The sequence below is a fragment of the Acanthaster planci genome, linkage group LG15 (genome assembly GCF_054643075.1).
Source record: "Acanthaster planci isolate LZ-2023a linkage group LG15, COTS_SCS, whole genome shotgun sequence".
Classification (NCBI taxonomy): Eukaryota; Metazoa; Echinodermata; class Asteroidea; order Valvatida; family Acanthasteridae; genus Acanthaster; species Acanthaster planci.
This window is the reverse complement of record NC_141791.1, coordinates 11,428,659-11,442,990: the sequence shown is the minus strand read 5'-3', so window position 1 is coordinate 11,442,990 and position 14,332 is coordinate 11,428,659. Positions and strand designations below refer to the sequence as shown.

Below are 14,332 nucleotides of genomic sequence, written 5' to 3'. Positions count from 1 at the left end.
TGTGCAAAAAAACCCAAACAAACAAGCCCCTACATGGGCATGCACAGCCGCCATATTTTTGTCATATGATCCAGGTACAGTGCCAATTAATGCAGATCTTTGAACTGATTATCTAATCACTTTTCCGGCATGTTACATACAGATCAGTTTTTGCCTGAAGGGAATCAGCGCCATGTTTCCATAACCTGTGATTCTTTGAATAAGGGTCACTGTGTTCGCGACACATCACGCCTCTAGTAACCTACCTTCTTCGCCGTGCCATACTGGCCACCTAGCACTGTCCAATGATGTCAGTAGCTCCTTCTCTTTCAACACTTCCACCCTAGCACAGGAGGAAATAAAGACACACAGCTCCCTTTTAACAAGGTCAGGACACCTTTACAATTTTCTGACCCCCGCTCAACCAGCTTATAAATCCTTCCTTAGGTCATCTCAGCTCACAAAGGAGGGGACTTAAGCTTTACCATCGCGGTGCAAATTGACATCAAACAAAGAACCATGTATGCCTTTACAGCTATCCATCTGTTTACTTCTGGGCGGGGAGAACAAAAAGCAGTTTGGTGACAAATGTCTTGCCTGGGGACATATGCACCAAAACTCAACAGGCTGGATTCGAACCCACAACCTCCAAATCCACCTAAAGCTTTTGACGCTTGAAGCACCACTCCAATAACACTCCACACCAGACAGTTGGGGGGGGGAAGAAGAAAGGCGGAGCCTATACCTGCCCCGAATGATGACCACTATTTCGTCCGGCGGATCATCTTCCGTGGCGATGACGGAGCCAGCTGGAACCAATGTGACTGCAGGGCCCTCGGATTGGACTGCCTTAACCAGTGCTTCCACAGCAGTGTCACCCCACTGCTTAAACAGTGGCACCTGTAAATGATGCCGAATACCATACACTGAAGAGGGTTGCCAACTGCTTAATGATAATAATATAGGTATTTATAAAGTGCCTTTAACATGGATCGAAGCGCTGTACGTCATTATTACCCCTGCTCACTGGGCCCATGACACTTTCCAAATACATGTACCATCTCAGCTCCCTGGGGATGCTGCCAGCCACTATTCGGTACAAAGGAAAATCATCCACAATAATCATCTATGCCCTCACAGGTACTCAATGACTCCTGGGTGGAGAGAGGCCATGAGTGACAAAGTGCCTTGCCCAAGGGCACACGCACCATGACCCCAGGCTGGATTCGAACCCGCAACCTGTGGCTTTACCTGCTTACCGCAAATCCGATACTCTTAACCACAAGGCCACGGCACTCCACATTTTCTCCTCAGGAGCTGGTAGACCGCTCCATGAAGCCCCGCCCCGGTATGTCCTGACCAAAATCACAGCGGTGATTTATGACTGACATGTGTGACAGAAGTCTGGCATGTTTATAGGCATGTATGATGCGCATGGCTGGAACATTTAGTGCGGCAATGGAGTACAACACCTGTTCAGTGCCTTAGGGCACAGTGGGCGGGGCTTACTGAAACTGTTTGCCTGTTGGCATATCAGAAACATATGAATGACGTTTCATTATTCAAAAGGTCTATTATAACCACGGGGCCTTGATGCGGATCCGGATCCGGATCGTGATCAGTGATCCGTCATTGGTTCACTGACACCAGAACCCGCCTAATGGATGCAGCAAACCAGTGATATCACTGATCCAGATCCATGTGTAACAAACTGGCCCAAAATGTACCTTTTTCACTGTGACTTTTATGCAGCGCTGCACAGGGTAATTGAACCTGATTAAAATCACCACCAGCACAGGATTGGGTAGTGGAGGTTTGCACCCAGCAGGCTCCCTCCAAGTTTTGATTTCTTTTTTAAAAGAGAGAGACAGGTTTTTCCCCTTTCTTTTGAATCTTCATTGGTTCTTTGACAGCTTTAAAGACAGAAATCACCAGAATGACACCCTACTTGTAAGTTGGGGGTTCACCTCCATTTTGGGAGACCCCTCGCCTTTTGCAAACGTTGAACGCTCCACCTGTTTGTAAATGCTGGATCTGCCATCTTAATACAGCTTTAGAGTTTGTAAGACACACTGTGTACTCTACTGCAGCCAACCAGTCATTGCAAAAGAAACAAAGTGGAAAAAGTTCAGGAATTGAACAAGTGGAAAACTGTTTGTCTACCTGTCTTACATTGTGTTGGACAGGGTGCAAATCTCATGCCCCGTCAAAGAGTGCTCACGGATTGCAAGCTATTGCAGAGAAAAAACAGTGAAGTAGCACATACATGTACGTACCTCTTTTAACACAACTTTGGCAATTCTATGCATCAGCTCTGATTGGTCGACAGCCCTGCTGGTATCCAGGTATCGCTTCTTCACAAAGTAGTCCAAGAGGTTGCTGGACACCACCTGCCCATTCAGTGCTGCCTTCAGAGCCTCTGGTCTAAGCAGCAGCAGTAGGACTCTGAAAGTCAAGTGTCCATTCCTCATTCATAAATGCCATTTCTTAGCCACTATGTCTTGTTACTGGAATTTTGTGCTAATTGAAATGAACTCTCATCTAAAGAGGGCATGGTACATGTACCTACAATATCTGTGAATGGCGGACATGTGCATTAATTAGCAAAAACAAAAATTGGGTTTCTACTATCGAAGATCCAAAAAGTAAAGAAAGTTGAGAACAAGAAAATCTAGATTGAAGTACGGAGTATTCGGTGTGACACTTCCTTGGTACGACAATTTAATGTATCAGAGCATAAAAAAACCGAACCAAAGCTGAGACTGATAAAGACCGAGAGCATGCAACCTCAGCAAAGACTATGACCAGAGTGACCAGACACGGACAAACCAAACCAAAACAGATGCGGCCTGGCCAAAACCAAGGCCACATCCAAATCTGTTATCTAGAGCAACAATCCTGGACAAATCTCATTGGAACATGCCTCCACCTCAACCCTGTCAATGTGGTTTCTCATTGGGTAAGCTGGGCTTAATCTTGGTCCAATAGATGACCGCAACACTGAATGGGGGAAAGGGATATCTTTTGACCGCCCTTCTCACAAGGTGTTCCAACTATTTTGTCCAGGATTGTAGGACTGTAGGCCTTTGCTTCATTGAAAATACACAGAGACACGCTTACAACAGATGTAGACGTACATGCAGCTCAAGTCAAACTACGGACCCACACCAGACCCAGCCAAAACCAATACCAGACTGGACCAGAAAAACCAAACCTGACCAAGACCCAGGTCAGACTACAGACCCACACCAGTCCCAGCCAAAACCAATACCAGACTGGACCAGAGAAACCAAACCTGACCAAGACCCAGGTCAAACTACAGACCCACACCAGTCCCAGCCAAAACCAATACCAGACTGGACCAGAGAAACCAAACCTGACCAAGACCCAGGTCAGACTACAGACCCACACCAGACCCAGCCAAAACCAATACCAGACTGGACCAGAAAAACCAAACCTTACCAAGACCTAGGTCAGACTACAGACCCACACCAGACCCAGCCAAAACCAATACCAGACTGGACCAGAAAAACCAAACCTTACCAAGACGGTGGTCCGTAGGAATGAGAGAGGTAGAGCCAAGCAACTGTTACATTTTCATGGCGCATGCTGTCAAATTTTTCTGAGAATCACTTTCTGCGCACGTTTAAACTCCTTGAAGATGTTTGAATCGCTCTGGAGTTTAATAAGTGAACTGTAAAGTGCACTTTCTAAGATTCGAAATTGACCAAACTTTTCCAGGAAAGTGAGGGCACTGTTAGTGTGATGTAAATTCCAGAAGGCACTGTTCAGTTTGCATGGTTTCATGTTCCCATTTTGAAATCTAAATTTGCTCTCTGAAAACATTTCTGGGAAAGGCTTACTTGCTGGGTTATTGCCATACACACGAGAAATTGCCAAAGGCAAGGGAAATTTTCTATAGTGAAATTCCAAAAATCTAGCAATTTGTTTTTGTGCACAAATCAGTGCAACACTGAGGTTTAGTGGCTTGGATTACATCAAAGTTTTGCTGATGAATATGTATATATATATTAATATTAAAAACATGAAAGCCCAAACATGCAGACAAAAACAGCCACACTAAAATTGAAAACTGAAACACAGAAGTAAATTTCAAGGATTTTAGTAAAATATTTCTCTGACATGGTCCCTTTAAAGTACAAAGAATGTGTCCATTGGCTATCTGCACAGTGGAACAGTGGAAACTCTTCGGGCAAAACTGCCTCAACAGCATGTATCAACCAGACCGTTGACTTCACCACCTACTTCGTGGGTGTCTTGACGGTGGCTGTGCAGGGAATTTGAAACAGCGTAGACAGCTCACCAAACAGGTCCCCAGAAGACAAATCTGCAATAACATTTCCTGATGAGGAAACCACTTGAGCCGTCCCGGCGATAATGATATAAATGCCCTTGGCTTTCTGACCTTCAACCAGAGGAAAAAAAATAACCCAAGAAATTTCCCGTAATAATAATGTTGACTGCCGATATAGCATGTTGTGTTTTTAACATCTGGGGAGAAAATATGTGTCTTGAAATGTCAAATTGTCTGCCAAGCAGTGCTCAAGGTATGCAGAAGTGCAATGTGAAAGCAACTATAAAGCTGTGATATAGCATGTTGTGTTTTTAACATCTGGGGAGAAAATATGTGTCTTGAAATGTCAAATTGTCTGCCAAGCAGTGCTCAAGGTATGCAGAAGTGCAATGTGAAAGCAATTATAAAGCTGTGACTAACATGCACTTCAAAGTAGTGAATTGAATTGTTGACGTGGTTAATATCCCTCGATGTATGGCATGGGCGTGGCCATTTTTTATGGGGGGGAGAAGGCAGGATTTGCTCGGGGATCAAAGTACTTATCAGCAGCAAACTGATAAAACAATACAGTCATTTGCAAAGTTTAGGACCACCCACAACAAAATGCATTAACCTGAAGAAAAACCAAACTGAACCCAATCAATCATGGCAACTTACGTTTATTTTTTCAATGACCTTAGTATCTTGGTTAAACAGCTATTTGACTTCATTTCCATGATTTGAAATGTTGTCAGTCTAATATTTAGTGTGCCCTCCTTTATTTCTGATTACTTAGACTGGCTTTATTTTTACCCATGTTGCCTTACAGAAAACATGTCATACAAGGCCTGCCTTTGCAAAATAATTTCATTCAAATGGGCACATATAGCACTACACTAATGTTATGCACCACTGTAAAAAGTAACCCTTCAAGGAGACAATGTAATGCAGGCCAAGTGACGGAGATAAATGCACCAATGAAATGGTCTTCAACTTTCACAAATCACTGCAGTGGAAAAGAGTCAATTCTGAAGCTTTTCAAGAAAATTAGGGCTTAGTAATTTTGCGTGCCCTTTATCCTCTTTTATCGTGTTTCTTACATTTTTTTTCTTTTCTTTAAGAGTTCCCCTCCCCCGCTATAACCGTAACATGGGTTCCTCATTCTGCCTTTCCGAGCAGAAGAGGGAGCCCCACAGTTCCAAGGGTAGTCATCTGACGTGCCCTATTCAGAACCTTTGTGTTCCACACTGATTTTCGCATTCACTTAAAACGGGGCTCAACCGGTCAATACCTTTGGTAAGTATGACTTGCGGTTCCAGCAGCTCGACCCGTTCTGCTAAATCAGCAGCCCGGTCGATGACCGGCTCATCCACAACACCAGGGGGAAACGGCAGCGATAGCAGGCACACCTGCAGCTTTTCCAACACATGATCGGGGAGGCTGGCCCTCTTTTGGGTCGACCTTTGGGGCTTCCTTTGAGATGACCTGTTGGAGTTGGACGCCCCGCCGCCCATGTGGGCTGATGTCAATTCCTAGGATTCTGCCAATATCTGTTACAGCACGATTTTGAAATGAAATAAGCTAAAAAGTATCAGTTCATCATTCCCACAATGCAGGAAATCTTGATGTGGTTCACTCAATTCCACAGTATGTCAAACTTGAACAGCAGGCCAACATAAAACAACGTAACAAAATAGCAAAGTTGTTTCTGTACACTAGCAAACAATATGTGAACATGCTGCTTGGGCTGTACACATTTAAATGGTCCCATGAAGAGATCTAAAAGCATCCAAGCCCAGCTTCAGTCGTGGCAAGTCTTGAAAACATCCCAAATACATGTAATTGATCATGGGCGTAAATCCCTTGGAGGACGGGAGTATACATGTATATCCCACCCACTTTTTTTGGGGGGGGGGTTGGGTATCTATATTTTCCTTCTTGTTTTCCTGTCAACCACAGATGAAAGGCACACTCTGTTTGGCGCAATTTGCTTCCATTCCAATGACCAATCATAGCTTCGCTTTCATTTTGAAAGGGTCAGGAAAACAAGGAAAAGATAGGAGCTGTGTTCCGACTGGTCAAGCTGTCACACAGCTGACAGTTATGGAGAGTACTTGCTGCTGATTTTCTGTAGTGTGGATAGGCAAAATACTCAAGAATTTCACCATTTTTAAAGAAGATTTACATGTATAAGGTGAATAAACCTCCCCATGTGACATTTAACTTCACCGAGAAGACATGTACATGTATGAAATTTTGTTGCACAAATAGAGCGCTGTGATGGCAGAGTAAATTGGCACAATCGAAACAGACAAAATGTGTTTAGGCCACATGATAGAAATAATTAGTTTAGCATCAGCGCCCGCCTCAAAAAATCTTGCTGCATTTTTTTCCTTTAAAAGTTGTTTTTTCCGATATGCTTAGCTGTCCCCCGTAGTTCCTACAACGCCCACACAACCTCGTGCACGCACAACCTGGGACCTGAGTGCATACACACAATGTCATGTGCACTTCTGTGCACGAGTCTAAAGTGAACATATGGCACTTTCATTCCGTGGTTGCGGCAGGGATGTATATAAAAAAACCTGGACTTGCAACGCCTTTGCATGAAATAGAAGCCAACCAGCGGCCATTTTACTGAGCCGAATACAAATACACGGGTTGGCTCGCTTCTATTGACGCCAGGAAGAACAAAGGTGGGTTTTGTATTCGGCTCGGTAAAATGGCTGCTAGTGGATTCAATGATCTCTATAAGCTGACTAAGGGCATTGCGAGTCCAGATTTTTTTATATACGCCTGTGGGTTGCGGCAGTCCAGATCACTCAGCATGCATATCGAAGTACATTTAAAAAAACGAAAAACTTCCTCCCTCCTCGTTTTTTGCAAATACAACTAATGCTAAACTATCTTTTTCTTTGGTGGCCTTATGCGAGTTTGTACATAGCCCAAAACCTGAAGCTTACACTGTCACATAGGCCTAGGCGTGATTCAACTACGAGGTACAGTTCTGGAAGTAGGAGTCTAACGTAGGCCCTACTTGAAATCATCAATCAGCCACGGTCAGCATGATCAGCTGATGCGTAACTTTAAAACAAAATAGGCAGACGGGCTTAAATTTAACCGGGCCAGCCACAAAACAATGTCCAGTGAAAGGTTAAAAGGAGGCAATAAATAATCTTAACTTCACCTGAGGCGGTGCCTTAAAGGTCATGACGGTGGGAGAATCTACATGTACATGTATATCACTGACCTGTTGACAATGACAACCAAGTCCCACTTTAATTTTGGAAATCGCGCCCTCCTGTGAGCACTTAATTCTGTGAGAGTAGGCGTGGACGCAACCCCTAAAGATGGGGGGGGGGGATGCAACAAGTACTGTTCTACTCTATGTTTTCAGAAATGTGATGTGGAATTATCAAAGAATGTTCAAAACCTCATGCCCTTCCTCTTCCAAGAACTACAAGCTATTTCCAGTTCTACAGATTGGGGGATATTTGGTGGAGTAATTCACGCAGGGTGATAGGCGTTAAAATTCGAGTAAGTAGTGCGAGAATGTCACAATTCTGATTCTGCCACAGCCGTTGACAAACAAATATCTGTGCATTCTTTAAATGTGGATAATGCAGTGTATTTATCACACTTTATACTTCTTTTGTAAATGACAAGTTTAGTAATGGAAGAAAAAACAGAAATCGAATCGGTCAGGAATCTGTTAGTCAGTGAATCAGTCGGAATTTAACTGAATCAGTGAATTCAGTCAGGAATCAGTCCTGACTCACTTAATCTGCTGTTAAACTAAACATTTCTTTCTTTTTAAAATGGAAAGCAGTTATGCCTTGACCAGGATTCCAATCTGGGTCTTAACCACTACATCACGTCTTGTGCCAGAAACGTTTGCAATGGGCTGTTAAATTGAACACGTCATTTCTGTCCTTCATTTGAAAGGGTAAAAAGAAAACTGCCGTGACCAGGATTCGAACCTGGGTTATTGCGACCACAACGCAATGTCCTAACCACTAGACGATCACAGCGCTGACACAAACGAAAGCGAAATAATCATAATAGTGATTGTTGCATAAGCCAAAATTTCACCATCACTTGCCCATGAGTCATGATTGCAAGTCACGCGAGGCTCTTCATGTTGTTCCGGGTTGATGGGTTAACCGACTAAACAAAGCTGACCCATGTTTGCAGGTTCGCCGTTTTGATTAAGTTGACAGGTGCATTTTTTGGAAACAAAGTCAGTGTATTTGAAGCTACGGAATTAAAATCGCTTGACAATATCAATTCTAGAATTCGGCACTGGTGGCCGCTCAGAACTGGGGAAATATAAAAGTGAAACATCTTCCAAGCTTCCCGTCATACGGGGAAAATTCAGGAGAAAAATAACGTAAGAAACCAATTACTTTGTCATGACAGGGATTCAAACCTGGATTTTGGCCACTTTTCCCTTTTATCACTGAAAAGGATGCAAAAAAAAGCAGATGAGTTATAAATACTTTTAATTTCTTTGTATACAGCTTGTCAAAACAGAAAACATGCCGTGACCAGGATTCGAACCTGGGTTATTGCGACCACAACGCAATGTCCTAACCACTAGACGATCACGGCTCGTACAGAAACGAGGGCAATGGGCTGTTAAACTGAACACGTCATTTGGTCTTCATTTGAAAGGGTAAAAAAAAACTGCCGTGACCAGGATTCGAACCTGAGTTATTGCGACCACAACGCAATGTCCTAACCACTAGACGATCACGGCTCGTACTAGAAACGAGGGCAATGGGCTGTTAAACTGAACACGTCATTTGGTCTTCATTTGAAAGGGTAAAAAAAACTGCCGTGACCAGGATTCGAACCTGGGTTATTGCGACCACAACGCAATGTCCTAACCACTAGACGATCACGGCTCGTACTAGAAATGAGGGCAATGGGCTGTTATACTGAACACGTCATTTGGTCTTAATTTGAAAGGGTAAAAAAAAAACTGCCGTGACCAGGATTCGAACCTGGGTTATTGCGACCACAACGCAATGTCCTAACCACTAGACGATCACAGCGCTGACACAAACGAAAGGGAAATAATCATAATAGTGATTGTTGCACAAGCCAAAATTTCACCATCACTTGCCCATGAGTCATGATTGCAAGTCACGCGAGGCTCTTCATGTTGTTCTGGGTTGATGGGTTAACCGACTAAACAAAGGTGACCCATGTTTGCAGGTTCGGTCTTGATTAAGTTGACAGGTGCATTTTTTGGAAACAAAGTCAGTGTATTTGAAGCTACGGAATTAAAATCGCTTGACAATATCAATTCTAGAATTCGGCACTGGTGGCAATCAGAACTAGGGAAATAAAAAAATGAAACATCTTCCAAGCTTCCCGTCATACGAGGAAAATTCAGGAGAAAAAAAATGTAAGAAAACAATTACTTTGTCATGACAGGGATTCAAACCTGGATTTTGGCCACTTTTCCCTTTATCACTGAAAAGGATGCAAAAAAAACAAAAAAAAAACAGGTGAGTTATAAATACTTTTAATTTCTTTGTATACAGCTTCTCAAAAGAGAAAACATGCCGTAACCAGGATTCGAACCTGGGTTATTGCGACCACAACGCAATGTCCTAACCACTAGACGATCACGGCGCAGGCAAGAATGGGTGGAGAATTGGCACTTCTTATAGGCCCTATGTTTACTACTGTTGTAGTGTACAACCAAATCGTCATTACCGCGTGACAAGAAAGAGGATTGGCCGAGTAGACTCTATAAATTTGAAACCGTCTGTTTTGATTTGTAAGCGTTTAAAATTCACTGATCTGTTGGATTCGAACCTATAGCTGTAGTAATCATCTGTGAACAGTGGCGTAACTAAGGCTACATGTCCGGGCACTGCACCCTGGGTATACCTAGCAAGAAATGAGACCGAGGGGTACCCCCCCCCAACATGTCCAATCCCTATACACATTCCAGACTATTGTTACTTAACACATCCCCCCAAGATGTCTGAAAGGAATTCCCTAGATTCCTGCGAGACAATGACCAGCACAAAGCGGGGGGGGGTTCTCTCCGTCTCATACTTTGCTGCATATGACCCTGGGTGCGCACTTTTTTTTTTAGTCTGGATACCAGCCCCGATGATTCTGACTACTCTACGAATCAGGATTTTTTATCAGGATTCGTTAGAGATCTTAGGCTGGGAACCAGACTAACATATTTTCATGTGGGCATGCACGTGAGCTGTAGCTACATAGAATGTAACAGAATATTCACAGCTATCAAATTGGGGGAGGGGGCACCGGAGTGGTCATGGGCATCCGCCGCCGGGGCACCCCCCGTAGTTATGCCACTGTTTGTGAAGTGGCACCAAACCCACCATACATAACTCCTTTAGTTACTGCAAATATGAGCATGTCCCAATCTTTATGTGTTTCCCGAACCGGACTACGAGAAACTTGTCGGGATTTTGGATACAGTTCCGTGGACTTGATAGCCTGTGCACAATGTTAACCCCACGAGACCGGTCTGAAAATTTCTATTATTTTCTGAGATAATACGTCGATAGTTTCCCCGCTAAATTTGACTTTGTAGCACATGATGATCTATCACTTCAGGCAAAAATGAGTGATGTCCGTATAAGGCGTTCGTGCTCAGCGGGAACTCGACAATAAAGACCCACCTTACATTCCTTCCCTTTCTTGTGGGACACTGTTAAGTTTTTTTACCACCCCTTGCATCACTGCAGACTTGTTTGCACAAGCCGTGATAGGTCAAAGATACAGACCTCGTGTTGAAGGGGATGCTTTTCATACCAACCTTTGGACTTTGCGTACGGGTAAACGAACAAATGCTTAATTTCCGACGACGGCATGCATTTACTTCTCTCGCCACAACGCGTCTGATTAAGGCCATGTACTACACGAAGCCGGTCTGCGAAGGATCGAATCTACCAGGTAAATTGGGAGCGTAGAAAGAGGTAAAACTACTGCAAATCAAGAGATCTTAATACTCTTTAATTAGAAATAAATCATTGGGTTTTAGAGGCTAAGGTTGAGGGATTTCTCAGTGTCTGTGAGAGATGGAACACTGTACTCAATTCCCATCGAAGGTAACAGTTGTTATCACGAAAGCTTTCAGGTAATACATCCCTCAATGAAATCCGCTGAAATTAACGGCGATCGTTATGACAAGCCCTGGCCCCTCGTGAAACTGACGAAAATCTTGGAATATTGACAAGAAATTTGAGTGTTCAGGTTTTCAGTTATACTTCCGTCACTCGCAAAAATCTTTAATCAAGTGGAAACCGGAATGCTCCAGAACATTCCTGAAAAACACGAGAACAAAACTTCCCAAAGGCCTCGAATTATTGGAGCAGGGAAGTGGACTGGATCGGTTGCGCTTTGGTGCAGGTGCTCTGCCTCGAGGGTCACCGTACGTTCTGACTCACTAGATCATGACTGAAGATAATGGAATTTTGAAGCGTTACAAGAAAGAATTGCCATCCGACTACTTTGTGGGTCTTCCGGGCTGATGACCCAAAGCGCCCAAAGATACTGAAGGACACCAAAACTAGATTTCACCAAGAATCAGTGGCAAGTCTGGGTATGTGCTCGATCCCTCAAAATTGTCACTATAGGGTAGAGCAAATTGCCGAAGAATAACGATACCTTCAAGATCTTTCAACAGATTTGTTGCAAAACCTATTATATAGGTAGCACCTACAGCTTGAGCTTGTTGTCAGTCATCAATGATAAAGGTTACACTATCGACTACTATGAATTGTCTTGATAACACTATATGTCAGTCTTTATACATAGCTCAATACACTGAACTATTTCAACGATACTTCTTGAAAATTGTCACTGAATTCAGGTCAAAGTCAATGCTACAAAACTCTTTGCGTACTACTCATTTCCTGGGAATGGTTTCGTAATTGGACAGTTTAAAGAGGGGCCATTTATTCTGGGCTCAACTCTGTTTGATCAGAATGATAAAAATAATATCAAGACAAGCAAATATCATATAATGTTTTAATGTAAATATTCCTGCAAAGAAACACTAAGCCTTTCCAGCACAGTGTCACATAATTGGCTTATCTGCACTTCATATACTCACGTGATTTCTCCTTTTTCGTTAACATGATATTAGGAAGCATACTAAGGACAGTCGAATCACCATAATGAAAATATCTTAAATGGCTTTTTCTTTCCCAAACACCTTTTCTCAAGACACCCTTCCTTTTTCGTTACAGCTGAAATTCGTACATCCAGGCCGAGATGGTACAGCGCGGATACTAAACGGACTCCTGTGGTTTGTCGAAGCACAAGATTGATAAAAATAAACTTTGGGAAGACAACTCCACCCGTTCATCTCGGGAAGACTCCATGTTCTCGTGATTCACGTTATGCTGGCTGAGGCTCAATCCTGGCCATGCGTCGCTCCAAAATTCGCAAGGGTGCCACGGCGGTCGGTGTCTGCGTGGCCGTTTCGTTAATTTGCTGGACTCTATCTGCCTCAGACCAACGGCTAGTTGCCAAGACAGGTGCACGCTCTTGGGTCAAGTTGACGGGGCGGAAGCTTCTCATGCCCATTGGACTTTTCGACTCTATGTGCGACAGCTCAGGGGCAAGGGACCTCCCGGAGTTCGGCGGAGGATGCTACCTCCGCGACAAACTTACCTGCAACGGACTCCCCGTCATTCATTCGGCCTTCGCAGAGGCTGCGCGGAACGAGCTGGTCTTCGTGGGCGTCAAGCGGCGAGACGACGCCTGGGAAACGGAGACCTTCATCTGCGAGTTTCCCAACGGGGAGGCAAGCCTCACCGACCCTATCGTGAGGGACTACCGGAGTTTCGGCAACGGCTACCCCCAGTACCTCGTGGTCATTACTTGCCCGATTCCGCGTGGCCTCGCAGACGCAATTAGCAGGCGGCACATCATACGGTTCACGGTGAACTTTCGCCTGGCGAGGGATCCAAGGTACGCTTACACCGGCGTGCCGGTGTGCCTCACGGAGCCGGTGAGGCGTGAACTCACCCTCTGCACCATGGTCAAAGACATGGCGAAGTACATCCCTGACTGGATGTTCTACTATAAGAATCTGGGTGTGGAGCATGTCTACATCTACGACAACGACCCAAGTTCCAACATGCACCAAGATCTCGAGGATTACGTCAGCACGGGGTTTGTGACACTAGTACCGTGGGCGCACACACCAAGCCCGGACAAAACATACCTCGAGGTACAGATAGCCCACGAAAATGACTGTTTGTGGCGCCATCGCCATAACACGAAGTGGGTGCTAAAGGTCGACGTGGATGAGTTCGTCCAGCCCATGGACCCCAACCGGACCAGGATCACGGACTACCTCTCCTCGCCTCGCCTCGCGTCCATGGCCACCATACGGATGCGGAACTGGTTCTTCGGTCGGCCCCTCAACGCCAAAAGGAAAGTGGTGGCGGCTAGGACGGTGTTCGAGAGGAACCCATGGCGGGTGCCCAGCGCCACGCCGGAGAATCGCGGCCGCGACAAGTGCATCATCCGCCCCGTCAACGTTCACTACTTCAAGATTCACGGGGTCAAGATCGGGGGTGACACGCTGACCCTTGACCCCGAGACAGAGTTCAGACTTGTTCACTATCGCAAGGACAATCCACGACATCGAGGATTTCGCATGCGAAACTTGGTGAAAGACACCAGCATGGTTAACTTGTGGGATAAAATGACGGGTGGTAGAGTCGTGTCACCAGAACTATTCACATAGCATATACAAAACGGTTCCCTGGGAATCTCGATATAGACCAAGGAGAGCACAATTTTCTTAGTAACAGAGGCTCCTTTGGTCGGAACTGAGCTTCGCTGGTTCACGAGCGACAAGGGAGTGCAGGCGTTACGGTAGCATCGCTAATTCGCTACCAATGAAATAAGCACTACCGACCAATATGGCTCTTTCCAATGACGGGGTGCTTCTGGTCGAGGCGGACAACCCATTCATTAAAATATGCAACATATCACATGCATGCAGCTATAATAAATAGATATCTTTTCTATTGGAATTTTCATGGA

General features: G+C 44.6%; 2 protein-coding genes and 6 non-coding genes across 13 annotated transcripts in view; 1 reads left to right on the top strand and 7 right to left on the bottom strand.

Annotated features, from left to right (window-relative positions):
- LOC110981514 (uncharacterized) overlaps positions 1 to 7,570 on the bottom strand; it is a 17,666-nt gene extending 10,096 nt beyond the window's left edge. For 2 of the 4 annotated variants that reach the window (XM_022239122.2, XM_022239125.2), the window contains exons 1-6: positions 7,461 to 7,569; positions 5,565 to 5,823; positions 4,246 to 4,405; positions 2,256 to 2,424; positions 725 to 879; positions 246 to 322 (exon numbers count right to left, since the gene is read on the bottom strand). In XM_022239122.2, the coding sequence (XP_022094814.2) occupies positions 246 to 322; positions 725 to 879; positions 2,256 to 2,424; positions 4,246 to 4,405; positions 5,565 to 5,787 (784 nt within the window). In that variant the 5' untranslated portion in view covers positions 5,788 to 5,823; positions 7,461 to 7,569. Of the gene's footprint in view, positions 1 to 245; positions 323 to 724; positions 880 to 2,255; positions 2,425 to 4,245; positions 4,406 to 5,564; positions 5,824 to 7,236; positions 7,395 to 7,460 lie in introns of those variants that run through there. The other 2 variants (XM_022239124.2, XM_087146500.1) reach the window with 2 other exon arrangements.
- On the top strand, positions 6,804 to 14,332 carry LOC110981544 (uncharacterized). 3 transcript variants are annotated; one of them, XM_087146502.1, is made up of 2 exons: positions 6,804 to 6,969; positions 12,520 to 14,332. In XM_087146502.1, exon 2 carries the CDS (start codon positions 12,699 to 12,701, stop codon positions 14,028 to 14,030), a length of 1,332 nt encoding a protein of 443 aa, XP_087002628.1. In that variant the 5' UTR covers positions 6,804 to 6,969; positions 12,520 to 12,698; the 3' UTR covers positions 14,031 to 14,332. The 3 variants fall into 3 exon arrangements, with proteins under 3 accessions (XP_087002628.1, XP_022094859.1, XP_087002627.1); XM_022239167.2 differs by lacking the exon at positions 6,804 to 6,969 and adding an exon at positions 10,550 to 11,244; XM_087146501.1 differs by lacking the exon at positions 6,804 to 6,969 and adding an exon at positions 11,629 to 11,870.
- Positions 8,233 to 8,304, bottom strand: Trnah-gug (transfer RNA histidin (anticodon GUG)). The gene has a single exon. It is a non-coding gene; the product is annotated as a tRNA-His (tRNA).
- Positions 8,813 to 8,884, bottom strand: Trnah-gug (transfer RNA histidin (anticodon GUG)). Its single transcript has one exon. It is a non-coding gene; the product is annotated as a tRNA-His (tRNA).
- Positions 8,961 to 9,032, bottom strand: Trnah-gug (transfer RNA histidin (anticodon GUG)). The gene has a single exon. It is a non-coding gene; the product is annotated as a tRNA-His (tRNA).
- Trnah-gug (transfer RNA histidin (anticodon GUG)) lies at positions 9,109 to 9,180 on the bottom strand. The gene has a single exon. It is a non-coding gene; the product is annotated as a tRNA-His (tRNA).
- Trnah-gug (transfer RNA histidin (anticodon GUG)) lies at positions 9,259 to 9,330 on the bottom strand. Its single transcript has one exon. It is a non-coding gene; the product is annotated as a tRNA-His (tRNA).
- On the bottom strand, positions 9,845 to 9,916 carry Trnah-gug (transfer RNA histidin (anticodon GUG)). The gene has a single exon. It is a non-coding gene; the product is annotated as a tRNA-His (tRNA).

Excerpts from the sequence above, each read along its gene's own strand:
- LOC110981544 (XM_087146502.1), top strand. The coding sequence starts at position 12,699 with ATGCGTCGCTCCAAAATTCGCAAGGGTGCCACGGCGGTCGGTGTCTGC.